General features: G+C 48.1%; 1 protein-coding gene across 1 annotated transcript in view; it reads right to left on the minus strand.

Annotated features, from left to right (window-relative positions):
* Positions 1 to 9,456, minus strand: part of GNA13 (G protein subunit alpha 13) — a 30,650-nt gene extending 21,194 nt beyond the window's left edge. Inside the window, exons 1-2 of the mRNA XM_066565937.1 lie at positions 9,147 to 9,456; positions 6,677 to 6,903 (exon numbers count right to left, since the gene is read on the minus strand). Coding sequence (XP_066422034.1) covers positions 6,677 to 6,903; positions 9,147 to 9,429 — 510 coding nt within the window. The 5' untranslated portion in view covers positions 9,430 to 9,456. The remainder of the gene's footprint in view (positions 1 to 6,676; positions 6,904 to 9,146) is intronic.
* Positions 9,457 to 18,008: the final 8,552 nt, after the last annotated feature.

Consider the following 18,008-nt stretch of genomic DNA (forward strand, 5'->3'; position numbering starts at 1 on the left):
CTTGGTGAGAGCAGACTTCACCAGCCTCTAAGGCTGAAGCCTTGCTACAGCAAACTCAAATTAGGGAAGAGCAGCACAGTGCCTCTGGCACGGCAGCTCAGTGCTGAAGGATCCCACATTTACACATGAAAAGATCCCTCTCTGCTGCTTGCCTCAGGTGCAGAGCACAGGCATGGAAGCTGACACTGCATTTACCCCACAGGATCTGCTGACAGCCACAGCCCAGCGACTGTGCAGGGTTTGTGTTCAGGAAGTCAGTTCTAAATGGACCCAGAAGGGGAGCAGCCAGTGCTGTTTAAATTCCAAAGGTTGTAAGGAGACAGCTCTGCAGGTACCAACATGCAACACCTTGCAGGTGAGTAGAGAGCACGGAAATGAGCGTGCAATAAATGCCTGTACAAGGGCTCAATTTACACTGCACAGCACAAGCAGCAGAAGCTCCTCTAACACATTTGCAGGGATTCAAAACAACCTGCTGAGAAGAAGTTCACACACTCAAGATGTGAATATTCATATTCAGAAGGGCACTTGTATTTTATATTTATTTAACCATGGCTTGGTTAGAGAATTCCCCTTTTTCTCAAGAAGTAGGTCACCTTCCAGTCTCCTGCAATAAAATGTTTAGGAAACTAAGGCACATGACTATCAACAGGACACAGCTTGCTGGAGATGGCATATGTATAAGAACACATCCCTCTGCTCCCACACTGCATTGTACCAGTCTGCATGTTAAAGGCAGTGGTTCCCCATAAACAATCACAGAACCCCAGAATGGTTTGGGTTGGAAGGGACCTTAAAGATGCCCTTGTTCCAACCTGCTGCCATGGGCAGGTCCCCTTCCACTGGACCAGGTTAGTCAGTGTCTGGATTGGGTTTGAATTAAGAATTCCATCCTGAGAGATTGCACTGAAACCATGCAGAAAACATAGGCTTGAACAAGCCAAGTGCAGCACACAGGACTCCAGCTGGTGGGAAGGTAACTCATCTGCTTCAGTCTGGCATAACCTGTCCACATCAACACAGCTCCTGCTGAAAGACCTCTCAAGTCCAGAACCACATTTGTGCTTATAACAGCCACAAAAAATAAAAATAAAAATTAAAAAAAAAAAAAAAGAAATATAGCAACATTCTGAAAAAAATACAGCAAAGAGGTTCTGCATTAAAACCAGACCAGCACCAACTGGAAATAAAGACCAGTCCACTCTCCAAACGCTTCAAGATTTTGCTGCTAATACGAAAAGTTAGCAGGCAGGAAAGGAAGAGTGGTGGGAAGGGAAGAAGGCAGTCCCAAAAACAGCATTTCAGCTCTCAGAGGCTGAAACAGAAACCCTAATCCCGATTTGGAAAAGGATAAAAAATGGCACTTTGTGCTAAGTTAGTATAATTCACCTGGAGATCACTCAGCTTGACTGAAATATTACAGTCAATCCCCAGTACCAAAGCACTGGCATACAATGAAGGGTTTTTGGCCACAAATCTGAAGTAAGGACACTCAAGCCTCTGCTGCTGGACTCTAGAGTTAATCCCTGTAAGGAGTCTTATTAATGCCAACTCAAAACCAGCATTATCTTCTCATTGGGGCTGGAAAAACAGCAAATCTTCAAAAAATCCAAGTCCCTTTTGAGGATTTGAATAGCTCATTTTAAAGTATAAATTTGTAAATCACTTTTCTTTCCATATTTATAGCAACAATCTTTGATAAATCTTTTCACCTGAAGACCATGAGATGGCGAGTAGCCTTTTCCAAGGGCTTTTTAAGGAGTCATGCTCACTGTACACAGGCCATCCTTAAATCTGATCTTTGGCAGAGTACTGATTAGAGAAAGGGGAAAAAAATGTTCATACTTCAACATTTATAAAGCAGCAGCTTTTTGGGTTTCCACACAGAAATTTAAGCAATAGTCAATGTAATTGCAGCACTGCGTTTCAATAAACTCTGAATTATGTGATTAAATGCCCAAATAGTCAATGTTTAGAGAAATGCTGGGTGAGTGGATCTCATGTCTGTAATGAAGATTCTCCTGCCAGTGTCAGAAACCTCCTCCCAACAGTTCATGCACTCAGTCATGTCCCAATAGGAGCAGCTCCTGCACCCTTCAAGCAGAGTGGGAGCACTGAACAGCCAATGCCAGGTCCAAGAGGAGATCCAAGGGGAAAGCCATGACTACTTGCTAAGGTAGGGGGGTGGGAAGGTTAAAGAGATGAACATGGGAGGAAAACCAACACAGTGCAGAAGCTGCTGAAAGGCCTCTGAAAGCACTGGCACAAACACAATGTGCACACTCCCATGAATGACAGTAATACACTCTTTTTCTACTCTTGTGACTTCAGGGGGACTTTGTGCACTGAGCTCACAGCTGTTCCATAAGATGGGAATCCACCCTCCTAAAGGGGAAAACCTCAACATCTGGCAACTTAGCCTGGCTCCACACACAACTGACCTCTGCAGGGTCAGGATCTATAATCAGGCACATTTCAGGATGTGTTGAAATAACAATAAACTTTCCTAATATTCTGCAGTGTCTATTTGAGGACTCATCCTTTCAGTAGAGCTTAATTAATATTCTTGTGTGTACAACAGCCCCACTAATATTCAGACAGAACTCTGAAAAGTCCAAGGACAATAAGAAAAATACAATACAATCTTCCAGTAAACTGATCAATACTTGCCAAAAATACTTGTCTGCAAAAGAAAAATGCTACATGGAAGCTGCTGCAAAGCTATCAGTGAAACTTCAAGCAGAACACGCCTTTTCCTGTCTTCTATAATCTGATCTAGCAGACATGTCACAGAAAAAGCTGTGATCCAGAGGTGAGGGCATATCCTATAATCCTTATTGTGTCATCTGTGCCTGCAGCTCTATGCAAATATGGACAAAAAGAAAGTGTCATCTCACATCTCTGCAGCTTTCTGGCTTTAAAATACCCAACAACATTCCCTTAAACTGCAAGTAGGGCATTAAGTATCTGTCTGAAGATCAACAGCTGCTGGTAACAAAGATCAAAACCCACCCAAAAGTTACCTTCAACAAGAACAAACCCTGAACACATTCAAAGCTTATCACACATCTGAGCAAGTTGGCTCTCATCACACTCTTCCATTCTCAGAGAACAATGAGACTCCTGGAAAATACTTCAAAATGCTTCTCTGTTAACAGTTCTCACAGCAAGTTCAAGAAATGACTGACATGAGAGGAGGTACAAGGCTACTCTTACTCACAAGGGCCCTGCTCAGTGTTCCACAGCACCAAAGGCTGCTCCAGGAGAACAGCAAATCCTTAGAGCACCCACTGAAAGCTCAGCAGCACAAACAGAACAAGCAGGAAATGCTCAGGTAAGTCAGCCTGCGTGCTGCAGAACTGACAGAATGGCTGTGTTTATCTAAGTCACTTCAGATTTTTACCGGAAACCAAGCACCGAGGGGAAATGTGAAATGTTAATGAGGTGCCAGGTGTTGGGCTGATTCAGACTCAATGTGTAACTCAGCCCTGGCAGCCTCCTGAGAGGCCAGAGGAGAAACGAGCCTGGGGGATGCAGGAGAGGAGCCTGAGGATGACCAGAACCTCCAGTGTGACTTACAGAACTGCCTCAGCTGCAGAGCCAGCAGCTACCTGTGCTAGCAGAGCACCTGAATGAGGCTGGTTTGCAATAAAACGTAATAAAATTATAACATCAACCACCTGGGAAGCACTGAAGTGGCACATATTGCACCAAGCTGTAATTAGCTGTTTCCAGTTTTAAAGCAGTACACAAGCATGACCTAATGAATTTTCATAAATGCTGCTGCTAGTGGCCAGAAGGCCCCTATTTTTATACCAAGGAAAATAAATCATATTGGCTATCCCATGACCACTTGAGTTAACAAAATGAGGAAGGACACTCCAGTGAACTAGACATGGAAATGCTGATTCCTAATTCCATTAAAATACAACCAAGCTCTTTTTTTTTTTTTTTTTTTTTGCTGCTATAAAAAGATCTCATTGTTTCCTTAGGCTCCCAACATCATCAGTAAAAGATCCTGGAGAAAAACAAAAAAGCAAGAGCAGCTTTACAAGCCCTCACAAACGTACATATGCATTGAAGTTTTAACCATAATCTTGCAGAAATCTCAATTTTAAACCCTTTTTCTCTGTACTTCCTACCTGCCCAAGTTACAAATGGTTTCTACACTACACATTCTTGCTGCCTTTCCTCCAGAATTTAGATGTAAATTTTGACATTTTCACTGCTTACCCATCACTGCTCCATTTTCCATTTGCTCACCTCTCCCTCTGTCCCAAAGTGTCCTATTCCCATGGCAAACACTTCCCCACTGTTTCTGCCTGTGCTCTCTTAGTATGAGCATGGTTTTCAGTCCAGTGAAAAGTTAAACTCACTCAACAGTCTGAAAAGAAGTTAGAGCAGATACAGCCCAATAATGCTCCTCTTCCACATCAGTCCAGACTTTACACTATTTATTTTTGTGCCACTTTTCCCTCTCTCCTACTCATCTAATCACTGCTGCTATCTCTCATCATATTTTTTTTTTTTTTTTTGCCACAAGCAGCTAAACTGGAAGCAGAACAGTATTTTCCTCTTTTTCCCCATTCTACAGTGTTAGAAGTTTTTAGTCTGGAGCCTTCCCTCAAGAGTCAGTAGCTGACACGCCTGAACTGTCTGTGTCCCTCCCAACTTCCCCCTGCTCTACCTCCTGACTGGGACACGCCTGTCACTCCCTCCTTAACCATTTGTGTCCTCCTCTCCTGTCACAGCACAGGAACTCTCTGAGCACTCTCCTGCAGGTACAGCAAGAATCCACATTGCTCCAGGAGCTTCCCTCTGCTCTGCTGCCCACATGGAGCTCTGGCAGAAGTTAAGCTGAAGCTTACTGGGGTAAAACTGAGACTTCATGCTTGGCCAGCACAGATCACAGTGCCTGCACTCAATACAATGACATCATTCAGCTGCTTTTTTTTCTTTCTTTCATGTTTATAACTTGGCATAAATATGTCCAGCTGAGATTTTGAAAGGATTTAGGAAATAAAGTAATATAAGAATAAATAAAGCAGTTACCTTGCTTTCAAAAATTATTAGGATAGTACTGAACTATTAAGAGCAGCTAAAAAATATTCCTGAGTTTTACCTAAAGCACAAAATGATAAATATGTATTTTTGCAGATAATTACACAGATGTAGGGATTTACAGAAGAAAGCAACAGCTTTCTTTCTGTAAGGTTCAGAAGAACAAATTCTTCACTACTCTCTTCACAACCCACTCAAAGTGAAACTCTGCACATGTTTCAGTTATGGAAAGAACCCACTTCCCAGGGCCTCAAGATGACAGAACAGTAATTGCTCCCTTCCCTTCGCTACACAGCCTCAAGTCACTAAACATGTTTAATCGAAGACAAAACTGCTTTATTGAACAGATTTTAAGCAGATCCCTCCAGCACAGCAATTACACCAGTAGAAGTCACATCTGCACCAGAATCTTGACTACAGAAGAGCAATTACTCTTTTATGATCACTTGAAGGTGAAACTCAAGGAGCAAGAGGTCTCCTTAGGAACTTATTTACAGAGCTCAGCCCAGGGCTGGGCAGGTGATAGGCCACTGCAGCACCTGCCCATTCTGCAATCTGCAGAAGACATTCCATGATCAGGGCAATACATATTTATAGAATATTTACACAACCTCTTTAAGTCAGGCTATGATTACACAACCATTCATAATAGCTCAACAGGAGACATCATGAGCTATTGTTTGGATTCACACTAACACAAAGGTTATTTTTAAGACATAAAAACACAAAGCCACTTATGTTTGAGAGACCTACCAGAACAGATCTTATCTATTTTAAGGTTCTCAACCCCTGCCCCCACAAAACCCTATGCCACTGGTATACACAAGTCTATGAACCAACAATCAAATTTAACTCAAAATTTTTCATTTCTTTTTGCAGCATTTGCACGGGAATGGAGCAAAGGGAGTTCAGCTGTCACACACAGTTCGAGCTGCTGCTCAAGAATCAAGAGGTTTCTTTTTCCTTTCCAACCCCACTACTGAACTGTGTACTCCATCTCTACCCCACTAAAATAAAATTGTGTATCCCATTGTATTTCCATTCCATTTTGTTACATTGAAGCTGAGAACTTCAATGCAACAAAAATCTCATTACATGAGAATTAACACAGACATTCAAAATTAAACAGGAAGTATACAGAGGGAATGTTTGCTAGATTGCTCAAACTGGAATAGAGAAGGGAGTGGTTTTTAAATTCTTCTCATTAACCCATGCATATCTTTTCTTAAAAAATCACATTACTATTAAGCCCATCTTTTTTTGACAAACCATTTTTTTTTGCTTGGCTTGTTTAAGTTGATGCACCAGTTAATAAAAGGGTGGTAATAATCATACAGTAAAAATACTGTGCAGGTACCAGCTTTGTTACAAAACTTTAAAGCCCTCAATACCTCAGCTTTCCCACATATGAAATGAGGACGATTACGTCAGAATCTCTTTTATTACTATTAAAAAAAGTGGGGAAGTAGCTAAATACAGCTGTGTGCAACACCACAGAGTAACAGCCAAGCACTCAGAAAGGCGTAGGGAAGCGGCTGCTCAGCGTTTCACAGAGAAGCAAGGCAGGAACAAAATCCCACACGGGCACTTGAAGACACTGAAAGGCAAATCTTACCAGCTGGAACTCCCTGCGCCTGTCGTAGGCGTGCTGGATGCCACTGTCTGCCCACAGGGCTCGGATGGCAGGCAGGTAGTCCAAAAAGACCCCGGTCTCCACCATGCCCTGCGCCACGGTGACGGCGCGCGTGTCGAAAGCCATCACCTTGTCACCGTTGCTCTGGTTGGCAGGATCCCCCCAAGGGATGTGCAGCTTCTCTCTGGCATCCACCAGGACTCGCACACCTGCAGTGACAAGGAAAGGCGCCGTGAGCGGTTTCTCAGCATCTCCTGTTTCACCAGCCCACAGAGGAACAATGCACCTACTCTGCACAAAGATCAATAGGAACATCCACCCGCAGTGTCCCAAAAACTGACCCAAGCCACTACACTCACAGGTAATAGCAAACCCCAGATTTGCTACCTCAAGAGCATCATAACATCAACAGGATTATCCCCACAGTGTCAATTCAATTCCTGAAAAAGCATTATTTTTAATTACTAACTTTATCCAACCTGTGCTACAAAACTCTTTCACTTGGCTTGAGTACAAAGTACACTTAAAAGTTTATTTCAAAATATGTTAAACCACCTCATTTCTTGAAGGTTCTCTACATTTTTTGTTCTTATCAACTTGGTATCCAGTTCTACCAAATTATATAAAGAATCTCTATCACTGACAGTATTTCTATCACTGCCTTTAATACTTTAAGAAATACTAAAACATGTATTAAAATCATTGCACTTGCTAAAAGTATGTTTCTATAGCTTAAGTGCAGAGGAATTGTATCATCTAAAGGCTTTCCTGTACTTCTGTGGCTGTTTTGGTAAATATTCTCTAGAAGAAAAAGAGTATTTTAAATTTCTTTTTAAAGTCCTTGTGAAAAATATAAAAACTCACTGTGCTCATATTGATAAGGTAAATGCAGGGGAATTATTTCTAGTACTAAATTTACTGATGAAAAAACGAAAAGAAAATTTCAGAAAGAATAAGCAACTATAATGTCATAGGAAGAGATATAAGGAAATTAAGATGTGGCAACAAATGACTGTTCAGTAACACACTCATTCAGTGCCAAGGTGTTTTGTCAAGGTTCACCCCTTTTCCATGGTTTTTCTCTCTGTCAAAGGCAGGTATCTGTCAGATCTATCTGTGACTGCAGGAAAACAGCCTCCCAGACAGATGTGCAGTTCCTACGTGTATACCTTCACAGAGTAGCAAGTAGCTTTAACGATAAACTTTAACCTGGCTGAGATACATGCAAACTTTAACCTGGTTGAGATACATGTGTGTGATTTCTCCTGCCTTCTACTGCTATCAGTAGTTTTTCCAGGCTTGATTCATCAGCAGGTTTGTAAAAAAACTCTCTTTGAGAATTGCTGTATTTTCAGGGGCTGAGTCTGGCAACACTTTGCTGTTTTGAGAAACCACATTAAGATTTTGTCCCACTATTACACAGTCCAAACTGAAAATCCAAGGAGCAATTTAGATAAGGGAGAAAATGAGAGAGGATGACCAATGAAGTCAGGATGACAGCAGTGAAATCAAGCGTCCACTACTCCCCTAAACCATGTGTGGAGGTTTTGGCAAAGCATCTGTGAGAGAGGCTCTGCCTGCGGGTTGCAGTTAATTGATGTGTCAGCCGAGTTTCCAACACTACGGCAGCGATTCCTCCACTGCAGTGAAATACTGAAAGCACAGGGCTGGGCTCCTTCTCACGCACTTCCAGGTGCATCTTCCCCCCATCCATTACCGCTCATTACTGCACTCGCATTACCAGGAAATCACAGAATCACGGAATCAATTAGATTGGAAAAGACCTCTGAGATCATTCAGTCCAACCTATGACCGAACACCACCTTGTCAACCAGACTTGCCATTAAGCACCACGTCCATTCTTAAACACCTCCAGCGACAGCGACTCCACCACCTCCCTAGACAGCCCATTCCCGTGCCTGAAGTGAAGAAATTCTTCCTAATGTCCAGCATAAAGCAGCCTTACGCTGTCCCCTCATCCTATCTCTGGCTCCCTGGGAGCAGAGCCCGACCCCACCTGTCTACCACGTCCTTTCAATAGTTGTAGAGAGCGATAAGATCACCCCTGAGCGTCCTGTCCTTCAGGCTGAGCCCCCCCAGCTCCCTCAGCCGCCCCTTGCGCTCCAGCCCCTTCCCCAGCTCCGCTGCCCTTCTCTGGCCTCACTCCAGAGGCAGAACCCGGCACCTCCGGGGCTCAAACCGCTGCTCCCGGGGCCGGGAGCCGGAGCCGCCCCGCGGGCCGCACCCGGGCGGCGCGGTGACAGCCCCGCGGGCGCGGAGCGGCTGCGCGCCGGCCCCGGGGGAGGCTGAGGCGCCGGGACAGTGCGGGAGGAGGCGGCGGCAGCCCCGCGGCTCCCCCGGCCCGCGGGACCCGCCCGAGCCGCCTCTCCCCGCCCCGGCCCGGCCGGGCCCGGCGCTCGCAGGGCGGCCCGTGCCCGCCGCCCTCACCCACCCTTGATCACGTTGCTGTAGATGGTGGCGCGGAACTCCTCGCGGGCCGCGCGGTCCCAGTCCTGCCCGTGGATGATCCGCATCTGCTTGAGGAAGGTGGACTTGCCGCTCTCGCCCGCGCCCAGCAGCAGGATCTTGACGAGGCGCTTCACGTAGGTCTTCTCGCGGTTGAGGCACTTGTCGATCTCCTTGGACTTGCGCTGCTGCTCGGCCTCGCCGCTGGTGAGGAGGCAGCCGGGGAAGCAGCCGGACAGCGCGGAGCGGGACGGCAGGAAATCCGCCATCTTAGCGAGCGCTGCCAGCGAGGGGAGCGCCGGCCCGCCCGCCGCCCAGCGCCGCGCGCGCCCCGCACCGCGCCTGCGCGCCCCGCCACGCCCGGCGCGTGACGGGAGCGTGCCCCGCCCACAGCGCCGACTCCGCCCCCTCCCCGGCCCCTCACAGGAAATGGCGGGAGCGGAGGGCGGCGGTGTGGGTGACAGGGACCCTGGGAGTCTCCGACCGGGACCCCCGGGAGCCGCCAGCCCGACTCCCGGCCCTGCACACCCCACCCCTGCACACCCCACCCCTGCACACCCCACCCCGTCCCTCAGGAGGTGCCTCACAGTCTTGTCCGAATGCTCCTTGATGTCTGGCAGACAGGGCGCTTTTTAACCGGACTGATGCTTTACTTGTAATACTCTGCCTTTTCCTCAAGAAATGCCCCGAGCTGCTTTGAACTTGAGCTTGAAATTGGGATTTTTCAGCACCGTTTGGAGGAGATCCAGGCTCTGCCTTTCTGGAGTGTTTCTGAATCCTTTCTGTACCCCCGTGGCTGCTCACGAGGAAACAGTGAAAGAACATTCAGGAACAGGGTGCTGCTGTGTAATGGAGTTAAAGGTTTATAGATGCACATGATTATAATTTTAACGTGCTTTGTAATGGGAAATAAAGTTAAGGTGGAGAATGACTTCATGGAGTCATAAAGGTTTGGAAGAGACCTTTAAGACCAAATCCAGCCATCCACCCAGCATCCACAAACCCACACCACCCACCCAGCGCCAGGTCCAGATGTTTCTCAAACACCTTCAGGGATGGTGAGTCCACCACCTTCCTGGGCAGCCTCTTCCAATGCCAGACCACCCTAACAGTAATTTTTTTTTTTTTCTAATCTAATCTGAATCCCCCATATCTCATCTTGAGGCCGTGTCCACTGGTCCTCTCACTATAGACAGGCAGAAGAAACTAAATCATAGAAACACAGAATCAATTAGGTTGGAAAAGATCTCTCAGATCTTCCAGCCCAATCTGTGACTAATCACCTGCGTCAACTGGACCATGGCACCAATTGCCACATCCAGGCTTTCCTTGAGCACCTCCAGGGTGTCTCCACCACATCTCTGGGCAGTCCATTCCAATGTCTAATTACCTTTCTATGAAGAAATTTTCCATAATATCCAACCCCAACCTCCCCTGGAGCAGCTCGAGGTTGTTCCCTCCTGGAGCAGAGCCTGACCCCCAGCTGGCTGCACCCTCCTCTCTGGGGTTATAGAGTGAGAAGGTCCCCCCTGAAACTTCTTTTCTCCAGGCTGAGCCCCCAGAGTTCCCTCAGCAGCTCCTGGTGCTCCAGCCCCTTCCCAGCTCCATTCCCTTCTCCAGACATGCTCCAGCCCTTGATCTTCTTCCTGAACTGAGGGGCCCAGAACTGGACACAGGAACTGACACTCCTGTCCCTGTCCCTGTCCCTGTCCCTGGTTTCTCTTGGGTATGTTCAGGAGAGAAGACTGAGAGGAGATCTCATTAACGCATATAAATATCTCCAAGGTGAATGCCAAGATGAAGGTCCCAGAGTCTTCAGTGGTACCCAGTGACAGAATGAGGAGCAATGACCATAAACTAAAACATGAGAAGTTCCACCTCACCACGAGGAAGAACTTTTTGTAGAGTGGGCAGAGCCTTGGAACAGCTGCCCAGGGAGATTGTGGAGTTTCCCTCTCTGGAGACATTCCAAACACACCTGGACCTGTTCCTGGATGACCCTGCTCATGCAGGGGGGTCGGACTGGATAATTTTGGGAGGTCCCTTCCAATTTTAACCAATCTGGATCCCACGGAGACGAGCCCCAGGCTCAGCTGGCCCATGGCTGCGGGGAAGCTGCAGGGCAGGCGGCCCAGGGAGGTCAGCCCCGGGTCAGGGGGGCAGGATGGTGCTTGCCAGCTAAGCAGGTTTTGTCCTCGCTGCAGAAAGAGACTCGTTTTGTTAAAACACTTGGAAAAATCGGCACGTCCTTCCTCTCTGCCGGGCTGAGAAGAGCTCCCCGGTGCTGCAGGGCTGAGCAAACAGCCTGGGGCCGAGCTCTCCCGAGGCACAGTGAGCTGAAGAGAGTGGGACTCTTTATCTGACACCGGGTTAAAAGGAGCAAAGACTTATTTTCAATGGTAACCCTTTATGTAAGGGGTAGAACAACTCATGGGCTGAGGGACCTGCCCAAGGACTGAAAATCCCAAGGACTGAAAATCCCACACTTCATTCAACCCAGCCCTAAGCACAGCTGTTCTTTTAGTCATTTGTTTAATAAATTAGCTACCATCAGTTACACCATCACAGTGCAGCATAAAGCTCCTCTGGTGCAGCTTAACACTGTCCCCTCATCCTATCTCTGGTTCTGGTTTCAAAGATTGCATTAAACATTTGTGTCTCCTTACATCTCTAGTCTTTATCTGCTGAGTTTTCCTCTCAGTTTTTTTCTGTTTTTTTCCCCAACATTAATCATAACTTAGAAAAAGGAAGAAATAAATGTGAAAACTGTGAGGTGAGTTTAGAACAAAGAAATGTCACTTGGCCCCAACTGGAAGGACCTTCAAAATCTGAAATGGGTATCAGTGTTCTGAAATGGGTAGCAGTGTTCTCACCTTGGGTTGGTCCCACACAGTGGTAAACTGTGTGGGAATTATTTCACAGGGCCTTACCAGAAATAAAAAAAAAAAAAGAAAAGCATTTCTTGTAGGAGAACAGGATGTGGTGTAAAATTAATACAAGGAGCACATCCTGGTGTTCTTGGTACAGATGTGGAAGCCAATCATTCCTGAGCTCTGGTCTCAGTTTTAAAATGAAGTTTTAAGATATTTGACTCAACCCTCATCTCACCTCCCTAGCTGCAAAGGACTCCTGAGTTTCTACAATCGAGTCAGTTAAGTGGGGAGTCCTTGACCTCCCTTTTGCTCTCCCCTTCACTGGGGAGCTCTCCAAAGCTCCATTTCTTGTCCTGGCCCAGCAGCCTGGATCTCTCTCAGCATCCTGCTCTGCCCAGGGGTTGTTCCTGCCCTGCCCAGGGGCTGTTCCTGCCCTATGGAAGGGCTGTTCCTGCCCTGTGGAAGGGCTGTTCCTGCCCTATGGAAGGGGCTGTTCCTGCCCTATGGAAGGGGCTGTTCCTGCCCTGTGGAAGGGCTGTTCCTGCCCTGCAGAGGGGCTGTTCCTGCCCTGCCCAGGGGCTGTTCCTGCCCTATGGAAGGGCTGTTCCTGCCCTGCAGAGGGGCTGTTCCTGCCCTATGGAAGGGCTGTTCCTGCCCTATGGAAGGGCTGTTCCTGCCCTGCAGAGGGGCTGTTCCTGCCCTATGGAAGGGCTGTTTCTGCCCTATGGAAGGGCTGTTCCTGCCCTGTGCAGGGGCTGTTCCTGCCCTATGGAAGGGCTGTTCCTGCCTTGCCCAGGGGCTGTTCCTGCCCTATGGAAGGGCTGTTCCTGCCCTGTGCAGGGGCTGTTCCTGCCCTGCATGTCGGTGTTTCCTGGAGAGGCTCAGCACCACCCAGCTCAGCTGTGAGGCCAGCTGCATCCTCCCACCCCACAGCCAGGCTTCATCTCTGAGGCAGGGTGCATAAGGTCTTTCTCTGCTTGGCTTTTTTCCTTCCTCTTCGCCACTGCTTTCCTCGGCTTTCCTGGAAAGCCCGGGAATGACGGGAAACAAATGCTGCCCGTTTGTGCTCGCAGCTCTTCCCATGAGGCTGCTGAGGAAACTTCTCATTTTGAGTGCTTGTGCCCCACCAGGCAGGACAATGGACTCTGGAGATATTCTTTTAACCATTGCCGTGCTGGCAGAGCTGAGCTTAAGTCACGCCTCTCTGTATGCCACAGTTCACACATTTTTATTTTTATTTTTGGCAAACTGCTTTGAAATCTTCCTGGAAGGAACTGCGTGCTAAAACGGAGCCCCCACTTGTCACTTGCTTTACTTACGTTACCCCTTCCTTCCCCTCAGGGCGTCCCCAGCTTCCTTACATAGAAAGGTGGCTTACTCACCACATGCCTTTTGTGTTGGATGATTCAACTTTCTGATGTGTGAAAAAGGGGCAACCACGTAGGAAATGTGACCTTTTAAAGACAAGGGGGGATTCCCTCGGCAGTGCTTTCCACAAGAGAAACTCTGGAGAATTGAGAGTGGATCTGCTGAGAACAATCACAGCTTGTGGGGCTGCGCAAGGAGACCAGAGGGATAAAATGCAGCTTTCAGCAGACTTTCCCCAGCCTGGACACGCTCTCTGTGAGAGGCTGGCAGGGATCTGTGGGCTCTGGGGAGCCCATGGACACTCAGCATTGATGTGATTGATGTGATTGATGTGATGTGATGTTTGTATTTCCACTATAGCATCATTCACCCTCTGTGTGGGGTAGAACACCCGTGGAAACTTGCAGCTACATAAATACCACTGCATTTACCATGCAAAACAGGAGGTTAAGGGGACTACCCAGGGAATGTCTTTCTGCGTTATCTGGGGGGCAGAAAGGCCAGGGTGAATGTGGGGACTCAGAAATCTGGAGGGAGCCTGCATGGCTGCTGCTGGTGCTCTCCACCACTCTTCCTGCTGTTCAAGTCCCTTGTTTTCTTCACCAACGAATTCACACATCAGCCAGCCAGGCTGTGTCAAGGACTGGAGAATTCTTTGCTTTCCACAAGTGTGGCTTTCGTGATTAGAGGCCCAGGAGTGTCTGCCCTAGACAAGCCTCTATAATCTGATTTAAATGCCTCGTGCTTCATGTGGCAGATCTGCCAAGAGCATTAACTGCTGGGGTGGTTCACCTGGGCACAGGTGAAATCTCAGTTCATGTGTGTTTGGTGCTGTGGGTCACTCACTGATGTTAATAAAGCTGAATTTACCTTGGACATCTTGTGGAAATTACACAAAGTAGCTTTATAATACAGGAATATCCATAAGCTTCATCATAGCTTGTCAGAGAAGACTAGAAATAGAAAAAACCCACACCTGATCTGTGAGGGGGTGTTTGGGGGATCGGAAGGATTTAAAATTACGGGAATCTTTGGAGCTCAGCGAGGCTGAAGAGCTCATACCTCAGTGTGAGCTTCTCAGAGCTATTTTTCCTGGATCTCCTGCAAGACCATTTTATTTTTGAACTCACTTGAAGACCCAGATTTCAAATGTGTCTCTTATATTCCTCAGTGGAACTGTTAAAGTCAGCATTTTGGGATGAAATGACCATTTTTATTCCTTTAAGTATGTGCGACATGGGAAGTTGTTGATAGTTATCCTTTACTTAGACCAGTGTAGGCACCACACCTGGAGAATTTCTGAGTCCTTTTACCACCACTTGTGTAACAGACCAAGTTTGGTTTTAAACTGGAAATGGTTCAGCGGAATCATTGTAGACTATGACAAGTTTTCCCATCAAACCAAGAAAATGAGCTACATCTTTTTATGTGTTCCTTATGCTGATATTAACTCCCAAAGAATTCCTTGCATGTACTCCTGCCAGTATCTGTCTCTCTAAGAGATGGAGACACTTTAGTTCCCTATCATCATCAAAATGCCTGCTTGCCTTTGCTGTCCTTTCTCTTGCTTCCTAACTCCCCTCTGAACTCTCTTTTTCCTCCCTTTTGCCTCCAGGACCATCTGTGCTACTGGAGTTTGTCACCCTTGGCCTTTCAGAGGGGCACCAGGATCTGAGCTTGCTTTGGCAGAACAAAACAGCACTTCAGACCCTGAATCATGAGACACTGCAAACATGAGGAGCTCCCCTTCTGCTCATTTAGCCATCAGCTGATGCCTTGGAGCATGAGGAAGAATAACTTGGGTACCAGTGTGGGATGACAGGTTACTCATCTGAGAGGAGCAGAGTGTCTGATCAGCAGCTGCTGTGACTTTCAGGGGAATTCCACATGGGAAGAGCAGAGGGGAAAGGCCTTCCAAAACACTGGCTTGTCTGGGTGCCATGAAAGAACAGAGCTAAAGATAAAACATTTCCACAGAACAGCAAAGCAATTGGGAAAGCAGCCTGTGCCTTCAGGGCATTACTGTTCATGGAAAAAGCTCTGCTCCAGCTCAGAGCCAGCCTGCTCCCCTCAAGTGTGAGAACCACAGATCCCAAATCCAGAGCAGTCACAAACACCCTGGTGGGGAAGGCACTGCCCTGAGAAACAGCTGCACACATGTGGGGTGTGAGTGCTCCCCGTGTGACACAGCAACGTGGGTGTGAAGTGTGTGAGGCACACAGGGCTGGGGGTACAAAAGTGCCTGTGCAATCTGTTCCTGTACATACACACATGGCTGGGGGTACAAATCACAGAATCACAGAATAATGAGGTTGGAAGAGCCCTCTAAGATCATCAAGTCCAACCTATGCCCCGACACCTCACCTAGCCTACAGCACCAAGTGCCATGTCCAGTCTTTTTTAAACACTCCAGAGATGGTGATTCTACACCTCCCTGGGAAGAGCATTCCAGGACTTTATTATTCTTTCAGTGAAATACTTTTCCCTAATATCTAACCTATACCTTCCCTGAGGTAGCTGGAGATGTGTCCTCTGGTTCTCTCAGTGCTGCCCGGTGGAAGAGACCAACCCCACCTGTCTGCAACCTCCCTTCAGGAAGGTGTAGAGAGCAATAAGGTCACCTCTAAGCCTCCTCTTCTCCAGGCTAAACAACCCCAGCTTCTTCAAATGTTCCTCAGAGGGTTTGTGTTCCCAGCCCCTCACCAGCCTTATTGCCCTCCTCTGGATGTGCTCAAGCACCTCAACATCCTTCCTGTGCCTGTGCAATCTGTTCCTGTACATACACATGTGGCTGGGGGTACAACAGTGCCAACAGTGTTGGGTAGGATCAACAGCTCACAGAGAGGGAGGTGTGAATGCCTGCTCAGGACGTGCCCAGGTGGCACTCTGGGCACACACAGGTGTGAGCACACACTCCTGTGTGGGTGTTCTCTGGGGTGTGCAGGAGGTACTCACACAAAGGGCTGTGCCTTTTGGCTGGCAAGAATTCCTGGGAATGCATCATCCGAGCCCTGGCACAATCAGGTTCTGTGTGAGTAAGGACTCAGCCTCTCCTCCTGCCCAGCTGTGCTGGCAGCTGAGCTGGGGGCAGCAGAGGAAACTCTGCCACTTTCTGGAGGAACCAGGCAAAATCTTGCTGGAGCTCCTGGTTTCCAGTGCTGCCAGTCAGGTACTGTTCACCCCCCATCCCCTGGCATGAGGCAGTTCCACTGTGAGGAAGAGCTCTAACCCCATGGCCTTCCTCTGGTCACTCTTCATCACAATTTCCCCGTGTGAAGAAGTCACCAACTCCCCAAACTGCTCATCTGGCTCCTGCATCCACAGCTGAGCTGTCAGAGGCTGGTGGCATCCAAGGGGCATGTGCCCAAAGCACTGCTCAGCCCTCACACACACAGGACACTCAGCCACAGCACTTTGGTCTGAGCTTGTTTAATGTGACTTCATAAATTCCAGAGTGATCTTATGCCTTTATTTTCTCTGTCACTTCAGCACAAGCTGCCCTCCAAGCCTGACCCCTGGGGTCTATAGGGCTCTGCAACAGGTCATGACCCAAAACCCTGCGGGATGGGGCTGTCATTCCTTGGACCCTGCATGCCCTGGGGAGCCATGGCCCAGCAGGATGCTGTGACCATGGATCATCTCCTGAAATGCTGCCCCGGGCACCGCATCACCCTTCATGGGCAGTGAGCCTCCAGCGCTTTCTGTGCCTGCTCCAAACCCAGGCCCAAGAACCTGGCCATTCCATCCCATTCCATTCCATTCCATCCCATCCCATCCCGTTCCATTCCATTCCACTTCATCCTGTTCCATTCCATCCCATTCCGTTCCATTCCATTCCATCCTGTTCCATTCCATCCCATTCCGTTCCATTTCATACCATCCTGTTCCATTTCATCCCATCCTATCCTGTCCCATTCTGTTCCATTTCATCCCATTCCATTCCATCCCATTCCACTCCATCCTGTTCCATTCCATCCCATTCCGTTCCATTTCATCCCATTCCATTCCATTCCATTCCATTCCATTCCATTCCATTCCATTCCATTCCATTCCATTCCATTCCACTCCATCCTCTTCCATTCCATTCTGTTCTGTTCCATCCCATTCTGTTCCATTTCATCCCATCCCATCCTGTTCCATTCCGTTCCATTCCATTCCATTCCATTCCGTCCCATTCCATTCCGTTCCGTTCCATCCCATTCAGTTCCATTTCATCCCATCCTATCCCGTCCCATTCCGTTCCATTTCATCCCATCCCATTCCATTCCACTCCATCCTCTTCCATTCCATTCTGTTCTGTTCCATCCCATTCCGTTCCATTTCGTCCCATCCCATCCCATCCCATCCCATCCCATCCCATCCCATCCCATCCCATCCCATCCCATCCCGTCCCATTCCATCCCATCCCATCCCATCCCATCCCATCCCATCCCATTTCATCCCATCCCGTCCCGTCCCATTCCGTTCCGTTCCATTCCATCCCCTCCGCGCTCTCCCACGAGCGCCCCCAAGCGGCCGCCCCACCGCCTTCATGCAAATGAGCTCGGTGCGGCGGGTGCTGATTGGCTGCGGCGCGCGGCAGTGGCGCCGCCCCCGGCGTGTGGCGG

This window comes from Molothrus aeneus, chromosome 26 (genome assembly GCF_037042795.1).
Source record: "Molothrus aeneus isolate 106 chromosome 26, BPBGC_Maene_1.0, whole genome shotgun sequence".
Classification (NCBI taxonomy): domain Eukaryota; kingdom Metazoa; phylum Chordata; class Aves; order Passeriformes; family Icteridae; genus Molothrus; species Molothrus aeneus.